Source organism: Micromys minutus, assembly GCF_963924665.1.
Source record: "Micromys minutus genome assembly, chromosome: 2".
Classification (NCBI taxonomy): domain Eukaryota; kingdom Metazoa; phylum Chordata; class Mammalia; order Rodentia; family Muridae; genus Micromys; species Micromys minutus.
In genome coordinates this window covers 48,148,489-48,173,053 of record NC_137971.1, presented here as the reverse complement: position 1 = coordinate 48,173,053, position 24,565 = coordinate 48,148,489, and the positions used below count along the sequence as shown (strand labels likewise).

The 24,565-nt window shown below is 41.3% G+C and overlaps 2 protein-coding genes across 2 annotated transcripts; one reads left to right on the top strand and one right to left on the bottom strand.

Annotated features, from left to right (window-relative positions):
- Positions 1-398: 398 nt before the first annotated feature.
- Positions 399-2,890, top strand: TMEM47 (transmembrane protein 47; the record flags this gene model as incomplete). Its single annotated transcript, XM_080912944.1, has 2 exons — positions 399-609; positions 1,043-2,890. 2 exons carry the CDS (start codon positions 399-401, stop codon positions 1,360-1,362), a joined length of 531 nt encoding a protein of 176 aa, XP_080769070.1. The 3' UTR covers positions 1,363-2,890.
- Positions 2,891-5,317: 2,427 nt separating this feature from the next.
- Positions 5,318-18,733, bottom strand: MS4A8 (membrane spanning 4-domains A8; the record flags this gene model as incomplete). Its single annotated transcript, XM_080912623.1, has 7 exons — positions 5,318-5,422; positions 6,000-6,113; positions 9,220-9,357; positions 10,160-10,219; positions 13,721-13,843; positions 16,921-17,140; positions 18,621-18,733. 7 exons carry the CDS (start codon positions 18,731-18,733, stop codon positions 5,318-5,320), a joined length of 873 nt encoding a protein of 290 aa, XP_080768749.1.
- Between the last annotated feature and the right edge of the window lie 5,832 nt (positions 18,734-24,565).

Below are 24,565 nucleotides of genomic sequence, written 5' to 3'. Positions count from 1 at the left end.
CTGTTAGCTTCATTACTTCTCTGTTTAGTTTTTGTCTCGATGTTATGTTCATTGGTAGGGGCGGGCAATTAAAGCCTCCTACTTTTAATGTGTGGGGTTTGATTGAAATTTAAGCTTGAGTAATATTCCTTTTATAAATGTGAGTTCTCTTAAATTTGGGACATAGGTAATCAGAATTGAGACTTCATCTTGGAGGATTTTTCTTTTGAAAATTTCTTTTCTATCTTCCTCTCCATTTTGATTAATGTTCATGTGAAGTGTATATTTTTTGATATTAGAACGGCTACACTAGATTTCCGTTTCCGCCGCCGCCATCATCCGGGTCGCGCCGCCGCCGTCCATCAGCTGTGTCCGCCGCGCGTTTCCGCCGCGCGTGTCCGTGCGTCCGCGTGTCCGTCATGGCGTCGTCCGCGGACGGGGCCCGCGCGCAGCCGCCGCTGAGGCTCGCGGGACTCGCGTGCGTCCTCCTGGCGCTGGGCCTGGACCTGGGCGCCGTCCTGAGCCCGGCCTGGGTCACGGCCGAGCGGCGCTTTCGCCTGTCGCTGTGGGAGGCCTGCCGAAAGCGCGGCGAGGGGGACGCCTGGCGCTGCGACACCGCGCTCGGCTCGGGTGAGTCCCGCGGCGCTTCCGGTCCCGCCTTCGGGGTGAAGCAGCGCCTCGGCTGTTTGGTTCCCGTTTATTGATTTGTTTTAATTAAAACTGGTTTATTTTAATTATATTGATTTTGTTAAAATTAAAACTGATTTTTTTAAAAATTAAAACTGATTTTTTTAATTAAAACTTTTTAACTTTTTAATTTTTTAAATTCGGAAGTTTCGGGTCACAGACAATTTTACTGATTTTTTTTTTTTTTTTTTTTTTTTTTTTTTTTTTTGTAAATTAAAACTTAACAAGGATTTTGTGCTGAGAGTTTGGTCCCCGGAAAATACTAACAAATAATGATAATGATTCAGAAAACATGTTAAATCGCGTGACGTCATGTGACGCGTCATATGTGACGTCAGGTCACGTGACGCCGCGTCACACGCGTGTCTCCCCGCAGACTGGCAGATCGCGACGCTGGCCCTGCTCCTGGGCGGCGCGGCCATCACGGTCCTGGCGTTTGTGCTCGGCCTGAGCTCCGTGTGCACCGGGTCCCGGAGGCGCGTCCACCGACCCGCGGCCGTCCTGCTGCTCGCGGCGGTCGTTCTGCAGGTCTGCGGCCTCGTCCTGTATCCCGTGAAGTTCATCGAAACCGCGACCCTGAGGATTTACCACGAGTTCAACTGGGGCTACGGCCTGGCCTGGGGGGCGACCGTGTTCGCGTTCGGGGGCGCCACGCTGCACTGCCTGAGCCCCAAGGACGACGGGGAGGAGCGCTGAGGCCCCGCCTGAGCACACGCAAACACGTGTCACACACACGCACGCACTGATTTAGATCAGTGTGTAAACACGTGATGTAAATGTGTAAACAGGTGATTGTATATAAATGTGTAAACACGTGATGTCCACCGTCACACGGTCCTCAGAAGTTCAATGACAGGCTGCGTTTTGCACATGTGTGATGAGTTTACGTCACGGAAATGGTTCCCCGTCCCACGGACAGTAAGGAGCAAGTTCGCAGTGAATCTCCACTGCACGCGTGTGTCTCATGTGTTTATCGACTGCACGTGTGTCACGTGTGTTAATCTGTTCATTATGAAAATTGGTTTGTTTTTATATAAAATGCGCAGTTATGGCAGGAAAGTGATTATTTTCGTGAACGAACACGTGTGAGTTTCTTCCCCGTGTCACCCGCGGTTAATAATTTACACATGTGAGATTCACACACGTGTGACGCCAAAAGTGACGTCGAAAGCGACGTGTCGTCCGCGACCCTGACACGTGTTGTTCGGAAACGAATTGTCGTTTCCGTGGGATCCAAGTGACGGGAAAACCGGATCGAATTGTGAATTTTCACCATGGATCCGGGTCCAGCGGCGACGTGATTAAAGTCGTGGAGATCGGAGGTTACACACACGGGAGATTTACACACGCATGAGATTTACACACGCATGAGATTTACACACGCGTGAGATTTACACAGATGTCAGATTTACACACGCGTGAGACTCTATGAAGGATCACGAGGCAGATGGAAAGTTTCGGAAAGGCATTAGTGTAAATATTAATTATTATTCAATTATTATTAAAATTCATGTTAATTCGGATGGAAAGTTCCGGAAACGTATTAAAGGTAATTGATGATGTCACTGTTCACGGGGTGATGTCGGAGTGACGAGTGTGACGCCTGCACGTTGTGATGTTTTCTTTGTGTTTTCCTGTGAAATGGAAGATTCCGGAAGGTTTTGTGTCAGGAAATTCGTAGATTTCGTCATTTTTTTTTGCGTCTTTAATTTTTCCGTTTTTAAAGCAAAAGAAATAAAATTATTTAAAAACTCACGCGGGGGAAAAAAAAAAAAAGAATGGCTATACTAGCTTGCTTCTTGGTCCATCTTTTGTTCTGAAAAGTTTTTCTAACACATCAATATAAGGTAATGCCTGTCTGTGATTTTCAGGTATAACTTTTGTTTTCACATCCATTCTGTATCTTTTTATTGAGGAATTGAGTTCATTGACAGTGAGAGATATTAATGATCAATGATTGTGAATTCTCATTATTTTGCTGTTATTAGTGGTGGTGGAGGTTTTATGTGTGCTTTTGTGTGTGTGTGTGTGTGTGAGCATGTGCCTGTGTGTGCACCTACACATGCATTGAGGCTTCCTCTCTCTTTTTTTTTGGTGTGATATTATTTATTTCATGTGTTTTCTTGGGTACAATTAGGCTTCTCAAGATGGTATTTTCCTTCTAGTGTTTTCTGTTGGGCTGGATTTTTAAATAGATATTGTTTAAATTTGATTTTGTCATGGAATACTGTGTTTTCTCCATCTATGGTAATTAAAAGGTTTGCTGGGTAATTAAAAGGTCTTGGCTGGCATCAGTGGTCTCTTAGATTCTGCAAGACCCCTATGGCTTTTAGAGTTTCTATTGAGAAGTTAGGTGTAATTCTAATAGGTCTGCCTTTATATGTTATTAGTTCTTTCTTCTTTGTAGCTTTTAATATTCTTTCTTTGTTTTGTATGTTTAAATGTTTTGATGATTATGTGACAGGGGACTTTTTTCTGGTCCAATATTTTTGGTGTTTTGTAAGTTTCTTGTACATTTATAGACATGTATTTTTTAAGGTTAGGTAAATTTTCTTCTATGATTTTTTTAAAAAATATTATTTTGGGTCCTTGAGCTGGGAATCTTTCTCCTCCCCACCTCTCCTACTCCTCCCATTATTCTTAGGTTTGGTTTTTTTTTTTTTTTTTTTTTTTTTTTTGCAGGACTCTTATTTTCTGAATGTTTTGTGTCAGGAATCTTTTAGATCTAAGCTTTTTTTTTTTGACAGATGTGTCAGTTTCTTCTATTGTATCTTTCATGCTACTGAGATTCTCTCTTCCATTGCTTGTATTTTGTTGATGATGTTGCATCTGTTTTTGTTTGCTTATCTAGATTTTTCCATCTTCAGGATTTTCTAAATTTGTATTTTCTGTATTGCTTTTATTTTTATTTTCATATCTTGAACAGTTTTGTTCACTTCCTTCATCTGTTTGTTTATTTTTCTTGACTCTTTTGGCTTTATTTTAAAGGTATTATTCATCTTCTAATGTTTGTTAATGTTTTTCTGGATTTCTCTTTTCCATATTTTTAATTGATTATTTTATTTATTTACATTTAAATGTTACTCCTTCCCATTTTTTCCTGTAAAACTCCCCAAATCCCTCCCCTTCCCTGCCAATTTCTGAGTTTATCTTTGTTAGATGGATGTTTTTTCTCTTGGTTTCTGTTTTCTTTCTGGTCTTCTTGCCTGACACAACTGTGGTTTTGGTGACTGGCAAGTCCTCAGGTCCAGTAGGGTGTCTCCACTGGGGTTTTGATGGCCCGCATGATCTCTGAGATTTTGGTATTGCAGTGGGGTTCTGGGATTTTGAGAAGTAATGTGACCTATGGCATTCCAGGTACTGGCATGGCCTCTGGTAGGGCAGAAGGTTTCTGAGATTCTGGGTACTAGTGTGGCTTCTGGGGTTCTGGATACCAGTGTGGCCTCTGGGGTTCCAGGCAGCCATATGGATTATGAGATTCTGGGTACTAGAATGGTCTCCCATAGAGCAGTGGACTTCTTCCAGAGTTATGGACTAGGGCATGGAGATGAGGGGAAACTGGATGGGCTCTAAGGAATGTTGGGCTATGGTTGGGGTCTTTTATGAGATTTCAAATACTAGCATAGTCTCCAGTAGAGCAGTAGGTTTCTGCTGGAGTCGTAGGTCAGAGGGTATGGAGACAGGGAGGGGGTGATGTTGGGAAAACAGTTCCACTAGAAATTTTGACAAACAGATCTCTCAATATTGCTGATTTACTCCCCCTTGTTGAAAACCACCAACTTACATTTGATTTCTTATACATGACATCTAAAATCATGTCAGTAGACTTTACATAGTCTGTTTTATAGGCTGAATATTTATGTGTTCCTAAAAGTCATATACTAAAACTCAGCTTACCAAACTCAATGGTGCCACTGAAAAAAGATATCAGCAATTTTAGGGTTGACCTTCTCTAGGATCTCCCAAATTCTATGCTTTCTCCCTATAGCTGCAAACCCCCACTGCCCTTTCACTACTCAAATGCTGCCACCTCAGCTAATCCCATGCATTGCCTTTATCACTTCTTACTGTGTTACTGACAGAATCAATCACATCCATCTTTGTGTTTCTTCTGTGTTTTCTTCCTCTGCTTTCCATCCTGAATTAGCAAAAACAAAGGTCTTTCTTCCTCCTCCTCCTTCTCCTCCTCTGAGGCCAGCAGTTTGCTTATCCGTGAGCTCAAGAGCTATGTCATGTTCATATATGCCACAAATAGAGCCTGGGGCACTCCTGATGCTCAGTATGCATTTATTAAGTAACTGAATGACTGACAGGGAAGTTTGGATGACAAAATAGCTATTTCTCTGTCCCAAAACTCCTGTAGGCTGGGAATGTACATGAATGTTTGTACATTAAGGCTTGCGTAGAGATGCCTAACACCATACAGATACATGTGTCCTGGTGGGACATCTTTGTTGAACTAATTTCAATCTCCCATTCTCTTAATAGAGATTTTCCAGGGTGAGTTGAAGCAAGAGTCCACAATTTAGGCCATAAGAAAGACATTTCCCCAAGTTTGTCAGGAAAGGAAGAACCTGGCTTACAGGAGTCTATGTAGGAGAGGATGACACTTTGTCTCAGTGAAGGATTCTTCTAAAATCTTCAGCTTCACTTATCTGGAGTCTTGAACTACATCGGAATAACTTGGTATTGGGGTTGGTGGTTCTGGGATGACCACTGGGTTTGTTGCATAGACATTTGGAATGACCACACCTGCCTGAAAAACAAAAGCACACAGCAGGTACACACTACACTAAGGATAGAGAAGTCCTCTAGGTGTTGGTTGCTGGAAGCCTACACTCCAGTATGGTGCTGCTGAGGTGATGGAACCTGTAGGAGGTGAGGTCTGGTGGATGCTAATCATGCTGGGGGCTCCACTTTCATCAACAGATTTATGCTAGTTTTTAAAGGAGGATGTTGTAACAAAGCAAGGCCACCTCACATGCCTGAACCGTTTTAAAGCAGAGCACTCTTCTTTTTCTTCTCTTCTATGTTAAAAATCAGGCAGAAAAAGCTACTGCTCAGAACCCCAGGGCAATGTAATGTTAAGATACTCCAGTCACTGGAGCTGAAAGGCAAGCAAACCTCTTTATTTTATAAGTTTTCCAGCCTCTTGATAATGACAGAAAGTAGACCAAGGTACCCCAGTAATAACGACTCATTGAAGACAAGTACTGAAATCCGTAGATATTTTCCCATTTCCTCCTGTTTAGCTAGAATGAGATCCACAGAGACCTGTTAGTTTTCTATCAACTTGGAGTATCTTTCTACCCACAGAGGAGCCCCGGACTCACATTGTTGTATCGACAGCAGGCCACCTGGCAGCCAAAGTGGGAGCACACACTTGCAACGCTGAGCTCCAGGAGGCAGAAGATGAGCAGTACAGCAGAAATGGCCACACCTGTACCCTGGAATCAGAAGAAACGTGGAGGACATCAGTGTCGGGCCAGGAGTTTGAGGAGACTGCAAATGGAACATCTATGTGGCCTTGGCAAAGTCTCCCTCCCTGAACCTTATGGGAAAAATGTCTCCCAGGTTTTCGTGAGACTAAAGTATGGGTGGAAAAAACGATTATTTTATCATCCATTGCAATAGGCTTTATGGGAAGGATGTTCACAGGTTAAAGAAAATGGTTGTTTCAGGGCTAATTTTTTAGTAAAATGGGTTGTGTAGAGAATACACTTGGCCTTGCATAGCAAAGGGATCAGGCTGGATGTCATGATGAAGAAAGCTTTGAAGAGGCCAGGCTGACAGGCTGGGGGCAGGTGAAGAAAAGGAGGAGAACTTGGTCTGTTAGGTGGGGCTGTGGTCCATGGGCAGTTAAGAGAACATATTCAAAGCTGCCTATTTATCCCAGTTCACTGTAGCTGATCAGTACAAAATTAGTGCGGAGGCCCAAACTGTTGCTTTGTTAGTGTAAAACACACATGGATGACAAAGAATCACTGCTCAAAATGAAAATATTCACAACCCTTACCACGCCCAAACTAAGTATGGCTCTGCCCCTCATCTCTCTCACATCTTCTAAGTCCCACATTACCAAGAATCCTTCCTCTCTTGCTGGCAATGTACAGTCCTTTCTTCTTTTGTCACAGGCTATGCAGTGGCTTACAGCCTCTTCCCTCCCTCCAAAACCTTAAGACCTGCTGTCTAGTCTGCTACATGAGCCCCAACTCTGTCCAAAGTCTCTATCATGCTGCTGTCTGTATGTCTGTCTGTCTGTCTTTGCAGTATCACTCTTCCTAGATGCCTGCATCCCCTGAGACCTGGAGCTGATCTCCACTGTGGTGGTTGGAGTGAACAAAGGACCTACTGCGGAGCCTGTCTCTATAGAAACTGACTTCTCTCCCCTCCTCAGCCATCACTTCTTCTAATAGTGTATGCCAATTAAAACATTAAAATAAAAAATTAGTTGCATGTTTTCAATGCGGTAAGAGGTGAATATGAATGCCTATATGCATTTCATGTTCTATTTTGTTTAATTTTAAATATTTATTCATTCTAGATCTGTTCATGTTTCCATTTTCTCTATTTTTGGCAAATGAAATACCTTTTTGATCAGTACACAGACCTTTTAAATAAATGCACTGTGTAAACCATACCTCATTGGGTATATATGTATATTTGTATATATATAGTTATTCAGGAAGCACAGCAAAAATTCCCTATGTTATTTATATAAAAGAGCAACTAAAACAACAACCTTCTGACAATTGTAACAAAGATATTTCAAAAAAATTTACACTGATCATCAACACAATACTGAATATAATTTTACCCAAATTTTTCCAAGAAAATTTATGAATTGATCATTAAATATTATTTAATTAAGTAGTTTACAAAGAAAACGATTAAGATAATCATTGTAGAGTTACAAAGAAAAAAAGTATGTACACCTTGGATCCATCATTAGTGCCTTGCTCTGGATAACCTAGGTGTTCATGTGCTCAGCTGACTGACCGAAAGGTCTTTCTCTTGCTGACAGCCAGGGCTGCACAATGGTAAGGGCACTGGTCCAGGAGCCAGAAGATCAGACATCAGCTTTGCAGCATCCCTGGGTAAAACTATTAGCCCTTTTTTTTCATATTTTTTTTATTAGATACACTGTATTTACATTTGAGATGATATCCCTTTCTCCTTCTCCTCCCATCTCCCTTCTCCTCCAGTTGCCTTCACAAAGGTGCACTCCCTCCTAATCACCCTCTTCACCCCATTGCCTTGGCATTCCCCTACATTGGGAAACCGTCCTCCCTGGACCAAAAAGCCTCTTCTCACACTGATGCCAGACACTGGTATCTTCAGCTACATATGCAACTGGATCAATAGGTCTCTCATGTTTTATTTCTGCTACATGGTGCTGGTTGCAGCACAGATGAGCAGGTGACAGCTGTTGGAGCTGTCTAGCTTTGCCCATTCAGTTACTGTTTTCCATGGATGTTCAAGACCTGCTGTGTGTGATAGGAATTGTATATTCGGTGAAGCCTAAAAGCCCATCTGGCTCTGCAGAAAAAGTTTGTTAGAGTCTGGAAATCCCAGGCTCCCCCTGTTGAGGGGCTGTTGCAGAGCCCGATCTCCTGGACATCCTGACATTTGCAAGAAAATGGATGCAACTTGAAGCTATCATGTTGAGAGAAACATGCAGAATTCAGAAAGGTGAATGGTGCATGCTTTCTTTCATATGTGGAACCTAGATTTTAGTGTGTGTGTGTATGTTTTGTAAGTCACTAAAAGGGGAATCATGAGAAAGGAGGAAAAGGTCATAAAAGAGGTGGGGATAGAGAGATGTTTCTGTGGTTGATATTCACTGGCTGCTTTTGCTGAAGGCCTGGGTTCAGTTCCCAGCACCCATGTCGTGGCTCATAACTATCTGTAACTCCAGTTCCAGGGCATCCAAGGGTCTCTCTGACCTCCATAAGGATCAGGCACATGTGTGGCATACACATATGTACACATACACAAAATACATGTATGCATAGAATAAAATAAACAAATCATTAATAATTAAAGAACATTTGAAAGCAAACAGAAGCTGGGACTAATTTGGTGGGGAGGAAGGGAAGCAACTGGAGGTGAAGGTGGAGGTGGAGGTGAAGGTGGAGGTGGGAAGGGAGCAGCTGGGGACAGTGGATGACAGGTATATGTCATGATGAAACTTTGTATAGTGACTTAAAACTATAGGCAAGAGAGTTTTCAAAGGAGGGAAAAAGTGGTCTTTGAGCCCTGGTCTACGTAGCTGGCAGGAAGGCTGAGATGGTGGATGGCTGCTAATGAGTTGGCAGCTGGTATTTCTGCATCATCATGTTTGATTTTTCCAGTGTTACAAGGCACATGACTATCTTACAAAGGCAGTTAAAGCTAAAAAAAGGATACAGCTGCGGACTTTAAACCCCATCCTGGCCCAAGAGCACTTTCTTTTCTTCTAGTGCTCAGTGAGAAGGCTTGGTTGCCAGGCTCTTACTGTCATGGTCTGAATATAGGGAAATAAAGCAGAGACCTTTGTTCAAGGACACTCACCACACCCAAGTTGTCCTGGTGAGGGTAGTAGCTCGGGTAGCCATAGCTTCCTGTGATACTAATGTCTGTGATGAAGAGCATGATGCCCACTGCAGAACAGATGGCACTGAAGATGTTCAAGCCCACACTGCCATTCAGCTGGAGAAGACATACAGGGTCAGGGTGGGAGGGGAAGATGAGTGGAGTCTGTGTTAAAATAGACTCTACATAGTCTTTATTATTGCAACCATTTATAAAAGTCAGAGTTTAGTGGTATGAAACACTTTATGCTTCATGTACAGAGAGGTATGTCAAGATATATTAATCTTCCCATTCTGGGTGCTTTCCAATAGAGCTCATCTAATTGTAGGAGCCTTGATCACTAGGAGACAGTAAACTGTGAGCAACCTGCTCATCAAGAAAGCAGAGCCTAATGGTACATAACTACGAAAGAATAAAAACAAACAAACAAACAAACAAAAAACAAAACAAAAAACCCCTCTGTCTTTGTTGGTCTTCAGAGTTCAGATTCTGGACTTCTTAGGGAAGCAGGTGCTGGGGCCTTTACTGTCCCCGCAGGAAAGGTTGGAAGTCCAATTGCTCTACAAGCTAGGGACATACTCAGTTCCTTGTTCTGTGTAGTGTGTCCTGGGCTCTTCAGAGCTTTGTATCTGCTCCTGTGAGGACGTCCTGTGCAAGCTAGTCACTCCTCTCTCTCTCTGTCTTCTTTTTCTGTCACCTTAAGAGTGGTGGCAGCATTGTTCCTTCCCTATATGGTGTGTGTGTGTGTGTGTGTGTGTGTGTGTGTGTGTGTGTGTGTGTGTTGTATGCAAGAGTTAGCATGCACGAGAGTGCCCAAGGTGTTAATAGTGCAAGAGTAAGAGGATTGTTTCTCAGTCTTTTTCCCCACTGTGACACTATAGGTCCCCAGCTGGACAGACAGCTTCAGAATGTGACTTACCAGGCAAGGTGAATTGGGCTGAGTTTCTGCCACCACTGAGAAAGATCCTGAAATGATAAACTTGTACACAAGATTGGGGACTTACCAAGGGTTAGGCATCAGGGTACCCTTCCTTAGGAATCTGCTTCTGAGAGTGCATTTATTCTCTCCCATACAGTGACATATGGAGACCCCAGATCTACAATGGCAGAATGTGTGTGCTGATTTGCTAAGGGACAGGGCAGGGATGGGATAATGAGGATTTTAGAATTCCCCAGAACAGGTTTTAAATTTTGGTTTGAAACATAAGTGATCTTTGGTGAGTTATTAACTTGTCTGGGCTGTATCTTCTCAGATGAAAAAAGTGAACTTTTGTATCTTTTTAGATATCATTGTTAAAACTTATGCCTCACATTTACTGGGTCTTGTCCATACTTGTCAATTGACATTAGCCCATATCCTGCTGTTTGTTTACACATGTTCACCATCTGTTGCTCTCCCGGTTTTATCTCAGGATTTGTGAGGTGTGGGACTCAGGAGGGAAGAGGGAAAGAGTGCTGAGTCCATTGCTGTGTTCAGACATGAGCTCAGCATTGGTCCTTTCCTGTTGCATGACTGAATGGGTTCTGCTCAATCACGTAGATAATAAACCTGAGTCTCTGATGCTGAGCATTATTACGAGAGGAGAACTTTTTGTCAATACTGGTGATCTGTAGGCAATGTGTCTGAGGAATCACTTGCCCTTGTTTGCCCAGTGTCTTAGCACTGGTGGTCTGAGAGAGCATCAGATAAGATATAGGGTTTTGCTTGAGGTGTTTTAAGAAATGGCTCTGTTGGGGGAAAAACTCATTCATTTGCTTATCATTTATTGATTTAAAGCACACAATCCTAGTATTTTCAGTATACTTATAGAGTTGTACAATCTAAATTGAGAACATTTTCCTACCTTTTAACAGCCAAACCAGTTGAGAACATTTTCATCATCCTATCTCCGGTAGTAATTTTCTATCCCCCATCTACAAGTAGTATTTTGTTAAACCTTGAGTAATAGTCCACCTAATAATACTATTGTTTCCTTTATGAAGAAGGAGAAAATCTGTGTGTATGTCATTTTCTTCAGCCATGCAGCCCCTAGTAAGATGCCGTGCTCCAGCAAATACTCCCTCACAAGAAATATGCCTCATACAAGAAACCATAATTAAACTCAGTGAGTGGGTCAAAGGATAAAACACCATGAAAGTAGGAGATGAAGTTCTGGGTGAAAGGGAGCCATGAGGAGTGGAAAGAGAAAAACAGGGTAATGGGGGTAAATATGATCATAATATGTATAAAAAATTAAAAAAGAATCAAATAACTTAAGATATGGGCAGGATGAGGCTTATGGATTTTAAATAATTCACTCAAGATCACTAAGAAAGTATGGAAGCTCAGGATCAAGCTTCACACTCAATGTCTTAGCCTTCCTGTCCTTCCCCTTGGGGCAGATGGATAGTTATCTACAATGTGCACTTATTTGAGTTGCTTCCCTTCCAAGGAAAATGTCTTATTTATTTATTTTTTTGTTTTCTGTTAGTGGAGAAACAAGTTTCAACTGCATAGATTTTTTTCCCTTATAGAGATGTCTTAGGAAGAAAGGGAGGGAAGAAAGTTGACTTTCCATGTTTTTCTGTTAGTTCCCTGGAGCTGTCAAAGATGCTCTGGAGGAGGGCATTAGTAATAGATAGGAAATGAAAAGATGGGGATGGAGTTAAGAAAGTGACAAAGAACAACAGCAAACAAAACCCACAGCACTCCTGAAGACCAAGTGAAAACGGTTTGAACTGAAGGCCCCCAGAGCACTTGGGATTTTGGGCCACGTCCTGGTTCCAGCAAACACTAAGGGAAACATGACAAAGTGAACTAGTGAGTAGCAGGTATGAGGGGAGATACCAGGAAAAGGATGAGAGTCCAGCATGGAGGAAGAACTGTAGGATTTCTATAGAGTCACAGGTCACCTTGAGAATCTAATGAAAGGCCACAGACCTTTCCAGAAAAATAATGCATAGCTACCATGGGAGATATTCCACCAAAATGGCCTCTCACTCAGTGGTCACAGACTCTATTGACTATTGAGTTAGGATTTTTCTTTGTAGCTCTGTCCTGGAACTGGCTCTGTAGACCAGGCTGGCCTCAAACTCATAGAGATCTACCTACTTCTGCCTCTGGTGCACTAAAATTAAACTAGAGCCACCATTTTGTTAGTGAAATGTTTCTGGGTTAATATTCTATAAGAAATACCCTGGCTTTAGTCTTGTAGGACTTGATCTGTGATCATCAGTCTCATATTTTTAAAGACCTAACCACAGAACCTCAGAGTATGACAAGGTTTTATTATATAGCCCTGGTTAGCCTGGAGATCACTATATAGAACAGACTGGTCTTGAACTCATAGAGGTCTTCCTGCTTCTGCTTCCAGAGTACTGAAATTAGTGTTCTATTATGCCCCATAATTAGTATCCTTATGAGTGGAGGTTAGCAATAAGCATAGCTTGACTAGAAATAATTATGTTAAATGAAGTAACTCAAAATCTAAAAGATGAATACCACAAGATTTCTCTCATAGGCAGATTGTGGAGTGTGTGTGTGTGTGTGTGTGTGTGTGTTGTGAGTCATGAAGAGATCATAAGTTTGATGGCAAATGAGAGTGGCAGAATACACGAGTCATGAAAGCAGAAGGGGTGTGATAAATTGTCAACCTGACATTACCTAGACTGTGTGGGAAGACAGTCTCAGTGAGGGATTATCTACATTTGTTTGTCCTGTGGACATGTCTTGGGGAGGATTATCTTAACTAAGTTTACTGATACGGGGAGCAAAAAGTCATTGTGGGCAGCACCATTCCTTGCACAAGGGATCCTGACTGTAAGAACTGAGAAATTGAGTTGGGCACAAGCAAGTAGGTAAAGTGAGCACACATGCATTCATTTCTCTCTGCTCTTGACTATGGCTGTGGCAGTGACTAGCCATTTCAAGTTCCTACCACCTTGACTTCTCTGCAATAAAGGGCAGTAGCCTGGAATTGTAAACCAAAACACATCTCCTTTGTTGCTTTGTCAGAGTATTTTATTACAGCAATAGAGATGAAACTAAAACAGTGAAGCACTGAGAGAAGGAAGGGATCAAAATGAGAGGGAAGCTGGAGAACAAGGGAGGGGAGTGCCAGAGAGAAGGCGAATCAGAGCAAAACTGAAAGTGTAGCAATAAACCCATTACTCTGTATGCAAATTTAAGTCAACAACAACAACAACTACAATAGCCAGACTGAGACATAAGGTAGGCACAAATACAAAGGGAAGAGATACCAGGGGAAGATGACTAGCTGAGAGGTAAGAGAGACCTCAGTGGTGACTAGCAGTTACTCTGGTGGGCTTGGATTGCTGGCATTAAGAACTGGAAGATAGCACATTTCCACAGGTGGAGCTGTCTAGCCTGTAGCACTTTGTTATCCCAAACCCCTCTCCAACTAAGCCATTTGGACAAGCACCTCCAGATTCCCAAACAGCTCGGCAAGGCTTCCCTAAGCATCAGACTGGAGATACTCACCCAGATGCCTCCCCAGAATGGGAAACCTCCGTAGAGGGAGACAGGTACATAGTGGCTGAAGAGGTTGGTGATCATGATGGAGCCCAGGCCGATGTGCACCAGGCCAATCAGGATCTGGATGGCCTGTCAGGAGAGCCACAAGCTGAAACCTTTGCCTCTAAGCCCCGATGTTGCCTTTTCTTTGTACTTCCTTTATATTCTAATACCCATTTGGTTTCCCTGTCTAAAAAATAATGTGAGAAACATAATAAAATTAAAACTATAGTTAACCTCCCCGCCCAGAAAGCAAGCACTTACATTTTGGCATAACCTTTTATTATTATTCTTCAAACATGTATCTTGGTAACATAGAACTGGTGTTTCTGCACTTTAGTATGTTCTTGGGTTGTTAAATTGTGTGTGTGCGCGTGAGAGGGGGGGAGAGGGAGGGAAGGAGGGAGAGGGAGGGAGGGAGGAGAGAGAGATAGAGATAGAGAGATAGAGAGATAGAGATAGATAGAGAGATAGAGATAGATAGAGATAGCTAGCTAGCTAGATAAAGAGAGAGAGAGAGAGAGAGAGAGAGAGAGAGAGAGAGAGAGAGACAGAGAGAGAGAGAGAGAGAGAGAGAGAGAGAGAGAGAGAGAGAGAGATATTAGGTATCTTATTTTTTTCTGAGACAGGCACTCTCACCAGACCTGGACTTTACCAATTGACTAATATGATTGGCCATCAATTTTTAAGGATCCTCTTGTCTCTGCCTCTTCAGGTATTATAGGCTCATGCTGTTGTTCCTGGCTTTTTCATGATTACCTGGGATCTGAATTCAGGTCCTTAAATTAACATGGCAAGTACTTTTGCTACCCTAACAACTTCCCTACTCACCGGATGCCTTTTAAAATATTTTTTTAAGGATCTCCTATAGTCTCTGGGGAAAGTTATAACACCGATATTGGACAGGTAAGGTGACCTCTAGTTTTTTATATTATACACAGCCTTGTGTTCAGCATCCTTGTGTGTAATAATTTGCCAGCATTGTTTTCTTGTTTTATGATTCAATTTTTACAAAATTCATGTATTAATGTTCTAGTCTCTCTGAATATGACCTTATATGAATATAGGTATATTGCTGGTGTCGTGAGTCAAGATGACTCATACCGTGTTAGGTTAGAGTGATCCACAATTCAATATTACCAGTGTCATTATTTTAAAAAAATGTCTTGAAAACCCAGGATTCTGAATCTAAGGTCTACCTAAAAACCAACGTAAAACATAACAGCTGTCTCAGAACTTGAGTGTTAATACAGGAGGCCAAGGCACTACTAGAAACTGAGAGAGGTATCTGGAAGAGATGGTTTCTCCACGTCTTCAGAGGGAGTGTGACCTTGACACACTTAGTCATCTGTTATCCATAACTGAGAGACCATGCGTTTTTGTTGCTCTTGGCCATCAGTTTATGAAACTGATATAGAGGCCACACAAAGCTAATACAGATACAGCTCTGTGTGTGTGTGTGTGTGTGTGTGTGTGTGTTTCCTGCAGACATGGTATAAAACACGTATATTGTTTCCTTAAGTTCATTTTAATAGTATATTAACACACCTTGGAGTAAGACCCAATCATCTTACAACCATTTCTAAAACATTTTGCTTTTTATAAGCTCAACACGATGACTTGGCCAATGTTAAACTGACATATAGTGTGCTGGTTATTTTAACTGTCATTTGTCACAACCTATAATCATGTGGGAAGACAGTATTAATGAGGAACTTTCTGGATTAGGTTAGACTGTGGGAGTGTCTGAGGGGGATTGTTTCCATTGCTGATTCATGTAGGAAGACCCAGTCCATTGTGGGCACCACTATTTCTTAGACAGCAGTCCCAAACTATATAGGATAGAAGAAAGCCAGATGAGAGCAAAAAGACCATGCATATGTATTTGTTTTCCTTTGCTCTTGACTGTGATGTAACCTGCTTCAAAATTTTGTTTCGACTTCCTTGCTAACCTGGACCTAAGCCAAACCAACTTCTTCCTCCCACCTGTTGCTTTTTGTCAGAGTATTTTAGCACAGCAACAGAAACAAACTTGAATAGATGGTTCAGTTGCTTTGGCCCTTCCGTCTCTACAAGCCATGCTGCAACAAATACAATGTATGTGCACATTTCTTGTGCATATTGGTATATTTGGAGGATAAAGTCTCAGAAAAAAACATTGGGTGCGCGCGCGCGCGCGCACACACACACACACACACACACACACACACATTTATAGACTCCCCCAAGCAAGGTTAGAGCATGACAACATGGGCAGTCTGGATCAGAATCATGGCTTGTCATTGATGGGCTATGAAACAAAATATGCCCCTTTGTGATATTCAGGTCAGCTTTTCAGGCATTGTGGATTGTTCAGCCTGCTTTCTTCCTTTTTGCTTTGATTCAGCAACCCTGGACTTTGTTACACCTTTGGGAAACTTCGTCTTTGTTTGCCTATCTTTCTAAGATATAGGGAGCAAATGCTTAAAGTCAAGGTTCTGAATCCAAGAACACTGCTTTTTGGCTGTTTTTTTTTTTTTTTTTTTAATTCTTTGTTCCTAAATGCCCAAATCAGAAACTATAATGCCATACACTGAGGCTCCTTGTGCTGAAGAGATTTCCAACAGACCTGGGTTTGACTAAGCCAGCCTCACCTGTTTTATTTGAAGTTTCTTTCTTTCTTTTTGTATGTATGTACGTATGTATGCATGTATATATGTGTACATGCATATGTTTTTATGTGTGTATGTTCATGCATAGGTATGAGTGTGTGTTTCCTTAGGCACCATGTATCTTTTGATGGTGTGGGTTTGTGTGTATGAGATGAGGCCAACATCTACCTTGGTTATCATTTCCCAGGAACTCTTTACTTTTTTTTATTTTGAGTTAGGGTCTCTCACTAGCCTGGAACTCGCCAAGCAATCTAGGCTGGCTAGGCAGAGAGCTGCAGATATCTTCCTGTATTTGACTTCCTGGTTCTGGAATTATGAGTGTCCATTTCCACAGCTTGTATAAGGTGGGTTCTGGGGATGGCACTCAGCTTGCTGGCACTGCACTACACACTTTACTAACTGAACTATCCTATCCCCAGGCTCCCTATTTGGAATTTCTATTAGTCCATCTCAAGTCTCTGCTTTCCTCTGTCTGTAGCATGTGGTCTCTGGGTCACACAGTGGACTCTTACTTACCCCTAGGACTTGGCCCTTTTTCAAGACTCTCTGGGCAGGCAGTTCAGTCACGGCTGGCACCAAACCAGGTAGATTGCCAGAAATCAGGTGGACTTGAGGCTGGTTGCTGGGATAAAGAGGCACCTGAGGCACTGTTCCTGGGACCATAGGATAACTGTTGGGGGGTGCCACCACATATACAGTATTGGCCATGGGGCCTGGTGAAGTAACTGTGTTCATGCTGATGAGACAAAATACAATGGAGTCACTCATTATTTACATATTTGTGTTTACATTTTAAAAAGACTTCAAGAAGCTGGGGCGATAACTCAGTCAGTAGCCACTTGCTCAACAAACATTAGCTTAAGAGTTTGAATCCCCAGCACCTTTTGTAAAAGGCCAAGTATAGAGCCAGCGAGACGGCTCAGCAGGTAAAGTCGCTTCTGCCTGGCAACCTGAGTTTGGACCCTAAGATTCACATTGTAGAAAGAGAGAACTGACTCCCATAATTTGTTCTCTAATATCTAAGAACATTTAGTGGCACTTGGGTAGCCATATACAGTAAGTAAATAAAATACATTAACAATAATCAATAAAATAATAACAAGTTTATTGTTTTTGTCTTTCTGGCCAAGTGGACCTGTGGGGCAGGAGAGATGGACTCTCTAGGAGTGAAGAAGACACCCAATATAGATCTGTGGTCTCCATATACATGTGCACACACATACTTGATCACATGTATGCACATGCACAAATATAGGACATTAAACACAAGAATGATTTTTGCCTGAGCAATTCAACCCCATATACTTGTTAATCCCACCTTAGAGACAATGTTAAACTTCCATTATAGGGCTTGTTGATAAGGCCAGGCGACCAATGATTTACAAATGCCTCTCTTTCAACTTTAGTGTTGAGTTGTTTTCTTTCAGAGACAGGGTCTCTCTGTGTAGCCCTTGCTGTCCTAGAACTCACTCTGTAGACTCACAGAGATCCACCTATCTCTGTCTCCCAATGCTGGTATTAAAGGTGTGGCCACCTCTGTTGGGTATCTTTCAGTTTTAACTTGTCCCATGGATGAAAAAAGTAAAGTGCAGAGATGTTAGGTGCTGTGCCTTTTTCTTCTTTTCATGTCTCCTACTGTTTTGATCCTGTTTTGTATACATTGCAATTATCTGATTCCAGAGTTCAATAAGTGGAAAGACTCTTGGGGACCATTCAATTCTCTTAGAGTTTGGAAAAGAAAACAGTGTGAGAGTAGTGTTGACTTCTCCAGTGTCATACACACATTAGAAAAATGGAGGTCATTGTGCTTAAGAGAAGTCTATTGTCAGTGTAGTGTGTGTGTGTGTGTGTGTGTGTGTGTGTGTGTGTGTGTGGTCCTGCTCAATTTTATAGGACCATTTTATTAATTATAAGTAAATAAATAAATGTGTGTGTCTTTCATGTCACACACTTGGAGGTCAGAGGATAGCTGGTGGGAGTTGATTTTATTTTTCCATCCTGTGGGTCAAGCATTAACCCTTACCCAGTGAGTTGGTATGCCTTTAAAAGTTTCTCTTCTCCTTCCATTGCTTTTGGAACAGACACAATATACTCTTCCAACATTTCTCACCCAATACACCTTTCCACCGTCTTTCATTCACTTACATTCCTCATGTCTCATTCGACACAAACCATTCCTCAGCAATTCATACAAACACTTGGTCATGTACACTCACCTTGCTGTGCCCGGTTGCCAAGTAAGTCTCTCTTGCTCCTGTCTCCAACTCTCTGCTGTAGAAAACTTACTTCCCAAGAAAGTGACTGCACCCTGTGCAGTTGGGCGATCCATTTAGAATGATCCAAAGTCCTCTCCACTTCTTTCCTGGGTGAGGCCAGGGTCAGCAGCTGCTCAAAGCTTCCACACCCACATTTGCTTCCTGTTTTAGTCACTGAACCAATTAAATACAGTTCAATTTATTCAGGGTTTCAAGGTGCCTGAATGGAGAGATGAAGTTGTTCTGGGTGTTCTAGGAGACAAAAGAATGACCTCGACATTTGGGGCTGGATGTACTGAGATGAAATAGAGGACAGGTTGACTCAGCTTCACAGCAAAGAAATAAGTGACTTCAGGAGAACACAGAGAGAAAAAATGGAGCTGAAGTGCTTGGATATTTGAAATCATTGAACTTCAATGTAAAAAGATGAAACCAATGGGTAAAATGAAAGTTACATTCAACTCTCATCCACAGATGTAAATATTTATTTACTTTTATTTTATGTGTGTGACTATTTTGCCACTACATAAGCTTGTTTGCTTTATGTGTGCAGTGACTGCTATCACAGATGTTTGTGAACCACCATGTAGTTGCTGAGAATAGAACTTGGGTCATCTGGAAGAGAAGATTGCTCTTAACCACAGAGCCATCTTTCTATTCCCTTCCATTTATTTTTATCTCACATGAAAAATAAGTATCATGTATAAGAACTGTTGTAGCAGAGCACTGACGTCTTTGAAATCAGATGTAAAATATTGACTTGTAAAAAATTCCAGCTGGCACATGAAAGACACTCAATAGACTTCCTGACTGGGCACACTGAGATGAGAGGATGGCTGGAACTTTGCAAGTTCACCAGTTGGAAGAACATTACAGGCAGAGGCCATCCAATGGGACAATGCCAAGAAGAGAAGAAAGCACAGGAAAAGTTTTAGTTAGGCACACACAAAGGACATTGAAAGCAAAAAGGTGAAAAAGTTCTGATGCAGTCAAACCTTGACAATACCCTCTTCAGATTTGCTCCTAAGATTTTAAAGCCAGCTTTTTATTAGATCTCGTGAATAATTTCTTCAAATTTGGTATTGTTTTATTGTGTGTGCATGTCCAGGTGGAGTGTGTGTGTGTGTGTGTGTGTGTGTGTGTGTGTGTCTGTCTGTCTGTCTGTCTGTCTGTCTATAGGTCAGAGGTCTATGTCATATTTTTCTGCCTTATTTTTTCATTTTTAAAAAAGTTACATTTAGCATGTATTAGTTGTATGTGATGTTGAGCATCACTCTGATATTTTATACAATTACATACTATATACTCTGCCTTATTTTTCATTTGTCAAAAAGTTACACTTAGCATGTATTAGTTGTAAGTAATGATGAATGTCACTCTAACATTTTATACATTTATACATTGTTTTTGTTCACAGTCACCCCTCGTTATTTTTGTATTCCTCTCACTCCTATTGATATCTTTCCTTTTACCAATAAGGCCCTTCTTTTTCATGTCTCTGTCTTTTACTTTTAGTGAACAATAAATATGTTTAATACCCACTACCTATTCAACTAGTACTGGAAGTCCTGGCTGGAGCAATTAGACAACAAAAGGAAATCAAAGGGATACAAATCGGAAAGGAAGAAGTAAAAACATCACTCTTTGAAGATGACATGATAGTGTACTTAAGTGAGCCCACAAATTCCACCAGAGAACTCCTACAGCTGATAAACAAGTTCAGCAAAGTGGCTGGATATAAAATTAACTCAAACAAATCAGTAGCCTTCCTCTACTCAAAAAAAAAAAAAAAAAAAAAAAAAACCATGCAGAGAAAGAAATTAGGGAAAAGATACCCTTCACAATAGTCACAAACAATATGAAATACCTTGGTGTGACTCTAACTAAACAAGTGAAGGACCTGTATGACAGGAACTTCAAAACTCTGAAGAAGGAAATCGAGAACAACCTCAGAAAATGGAAAGATCTCCCATGCTCATAGATTGGAAGGATCAACATTGTAAAAATGTCCATCTTACCAAAAGCAATCTGCAGATTCAATGCAATCCCCATCAAAATTCCAACCCAGTTCTTCATTGAGTTGGAAAGATCAATGTGCAATTTCATATGGAATAACATAAGACCTAGAATAGCTAAATTCATCCTCAACAACAAGAAAACATCTGTGGGAATCACTATCCCTGACCTCAAGCTATATTACAAGGCAATTGTGCTGAAAACTGCATGGTACTGGTACAGAAATAGGCACGTGGATATTGGAATAGAATAGGAGATCCAGAAATGAGCCCTCACATATATGGTCACCTGATTTTTGACAAAGGAGCCGTAAACATTCAATGGAAAAAGGACAGCCTATTCAACAAATGGTGTTGGTCCAACTGGCACTCAGCATGCAAAAGAATGAAAATAGACCCTTTCTTATCTCCTTGTACAAAGCTCAAGTGTAAGTGGATCAAAGATCTCCACATTAAACCAGATACACTGAAACTATTAGATGAGAAATTAGGGAAAACCTTAGAACACATAGGCACAGGAGAAAATTTTCCGAACAGAACACCAATTGTTCAAGCTCTAAGGTCAAAGATTCACAAATGGGACTTAATGAGATTGCAAAGTTTCTGTAAGGCTAAGGACATCTTCAAGAAAACAAAAGGCAGCCAACAGAATGGGAAAAGATCTTTACCAACTCCACATCAGATAGAGGCCTAATATCCAAGGTACACAAAGAACTCTAAAAGCTAGACACCAGAGAATCAAACAACCCTATTAAAAATGGGGTACAGAGCTAAACAAAATGTTCTCAATTGAGGAGTATCAAATGGCTGAGAAACATCTGAGGAAGTGCTCAACATTCTTAGCCATCAGGGAAATGCAAATCAAAACAACCCTGAGATTCCACCTCACACCAGTCAGATTGGCCAAGATCCAAAACTCAGATGACAGCAGATGCTGGCGAGGTTGTGGAGAAAGAGGAACACTTCTCCACTGCTGGTGGGGTTGTAAACTGATACAACCACTTTGGAAATCAGTCTGGCGATCTCTCAGAAAATACTACCTGAAGATCCAGCTATTCCACTTCTGGGCATATACCCCAGAGACACTCCAATATACAACAAAGTACATGTACCACAATGTTCATAGCAGCTCTATTTATAATAGCCAGAAGCTGGAAAGAACCCAGATGTCCTTCAGTAGATGAATGGATACAAAAATTGTGGTACATTTACACAATGGAGTACTACTCAGCTAATATAAACAATGACTTAACCAAATTCTTAACAAAATGGTTGCATCTAGAGAATATCATCCTGAGTGAGATAACCTAGTCACAAAAGAACAGACATAATATGCAGTCACTGATATTGGGATGCTAACCTCACAGGCTCGGACTGCCCCAGAAAAAACTCACAGACTGTGTGAAGTTCAAGAAAAAAAGAAAACAAAAGAAAACAAAAAAAAAAAAAAAAAAAAGTCATGCTCAATCTTTACACTCCAAGAACATGTTGACTAATTCCGGGTTACATCCTGTTTTACATGTACTTTTTGCTCATTGTAACTAGTAAGACCTTAATGCAGAGTATCATTGACACAATAAACACAAAAAGAGACAACTCTAGAGGTAGAAAACCTAAAAAAAATCAGGAGTCACAGATGCAAACATTACCAACAGACTACAAGAGACGAAACAGAGAATCTCAGGGGCCAAAGCCAACATAGAAAACATAGACAAAACAGTCAGATTATATGCAAAACCCAAAAAGCTCCTAACCCAATATGTTTAGGAGATCCTGGACACAGGAGAAGACCAACCTAAGGATAATAGGAATAGAAGAGGGTGAAGAATAGCAACTGACAGGCACAGTAAATATCTTCAACAACATCATAGAAGAAAACTTCCATACCCTTAAGAATGAGATGACCATGAACATAAAAGAAGCCTACAGAACCCCAAATAGATTGGACCAGAAAAGAAATTCTTCCCAACACATAATAGTCAAAACATCAAGTGTTCAAAACAAAGACAGAATACTAAAATCAGTAAGGGAAAAAGGACAAGTAAAATATAAAGGCAGACCAATCAGAATTACACTTGGCTTCTCAATAGAGATTGTGAAAGCTAGAAGATTCTGGATAGACATCATACAGACACTAAGAGAGCACAAGTGTCAGCCCAAGCTGCTATAACCAGCAAAACTCTCAATCACCATATATGGAGAGAGCAAGATATTCCAAGGCAAAACTAAATTTACACAATATTTGACCACAAACTCAGCCCTACAAAGAATAATAGATGGAAAACCCAACACAAAGAGGGAAACTACATCCTAGAAAAAGCAAGAAAGTAACTAAGCAAGAAAACCAAAAGAAGAAAGACACACAGACATAATTATACCTCTAACAGCAAAAATAGTAGGAAACAGCAATAGATTCCTTAATATCTATTATCATAAATGGACTCAATTCTCCAATAATGAGACATAGACTGTTCAGGAAATTTTCTCCTGTGACTATATGTTCTAAGGTTTTCCCTACTTTCTCTTCTAATAGTTTCAGTGTACCTGGTTTAATGTGGAGGTTTTTGATCCACTTGCACTTGAGCTTTGTACAAGGAGATAAGAAAGGGTCTATTTTCATTCTTCTGCATGATAAGTGCCAGCTGGACCGACATCATTAGCCATCAGGGAAATACAAATCAAAACAACACTGAGATTCCACCTCACACCAACCAGAATGGCTAAAATAAAAATTCAGATGACAGCAGATGCTGAGGAGGATGTGGAGAAAGAGGAACACTTCTCTACTGCTGGTGGGGTTGTAAACTGGTACAACCACTCTGGAAATCAGTCTGATAATTCCTCAGAAAGTTGGGCATAGTACTACTTGAAAACCCAGCTATTCCACTCCTGGATATATATCCCAAAGATACTCCAATAGATACCAAGGACACATGCTCCACCATCTTTATAGCAGCCTCATTTATAATAGCCAGAAGCTGCAAAGAACCCAGATGTCTATCAACAGATGACTGGATACAGAAATTGTGGCACATTTACACAATGGAGTGCTACTCAGCTATTAGAGGCAATGACTTTATAAAATTAGGCAAATAGATGGAACTAGAAAATATCATCCTGAGTTAGATCACCCAACCACAAAAGAACACACATGGTATGCATTCACTGATAAATGGATACTAGCCCCAGAAAACTCTGAATACCCAATACCCAAGAAACAATTCACAGACATTATGAAGCTCAAAAAGAAGGAAGCCCAAAATGTGGAGGCCTCAGTCCTTCTTAAAAACGAGAACAAAACTCTCATGGGAGAAAATGCAAGGTCAAATAGAGGATCAGGGATTGAAGAAAAGATCACCCAGAAGCCACCTCACCTGGGGATCCAGCACATATGCAGTCATGAAATACAAGCACTATAGCTGATCCCAAAAAAGTACTTACTGGCAGGAACCAGACAGATATGCCCCCTTATGAACATGCTAAGAGACTTATGCTAGAGTCATATAGATACAGCTGAGCATGCTTGCAGCTAACTATCGGTCTGAACTCAGGGATCCCAATGTGCTTGCTAAAGAAAGGACCTAAGGAGCTGAAAGGGTTGCAACTCATGGGAAGATAACATTATCAACCAACCAAATTATCCAAAACTCCCATGGAGTAAAACACCAACCTTTGTGTGCACTTTGAGAGACCTATTGATCCAGTTGTGTATTTAGTTGAAGATGGCAGTGTCTGGCATCAATGTGAGAAGAGGCTTTTGTTCCAGAGAGGGGATGTTTTTCCAGTGTAGGGGAATGACTAGGCAGTGGTGTGGAGAGGAGGATCAGGACAGAGTGCACCTTTGTGAAGGCAACTTGAGGGGGAGGGGGGATGGGAGCGGGGCGGGGTAAA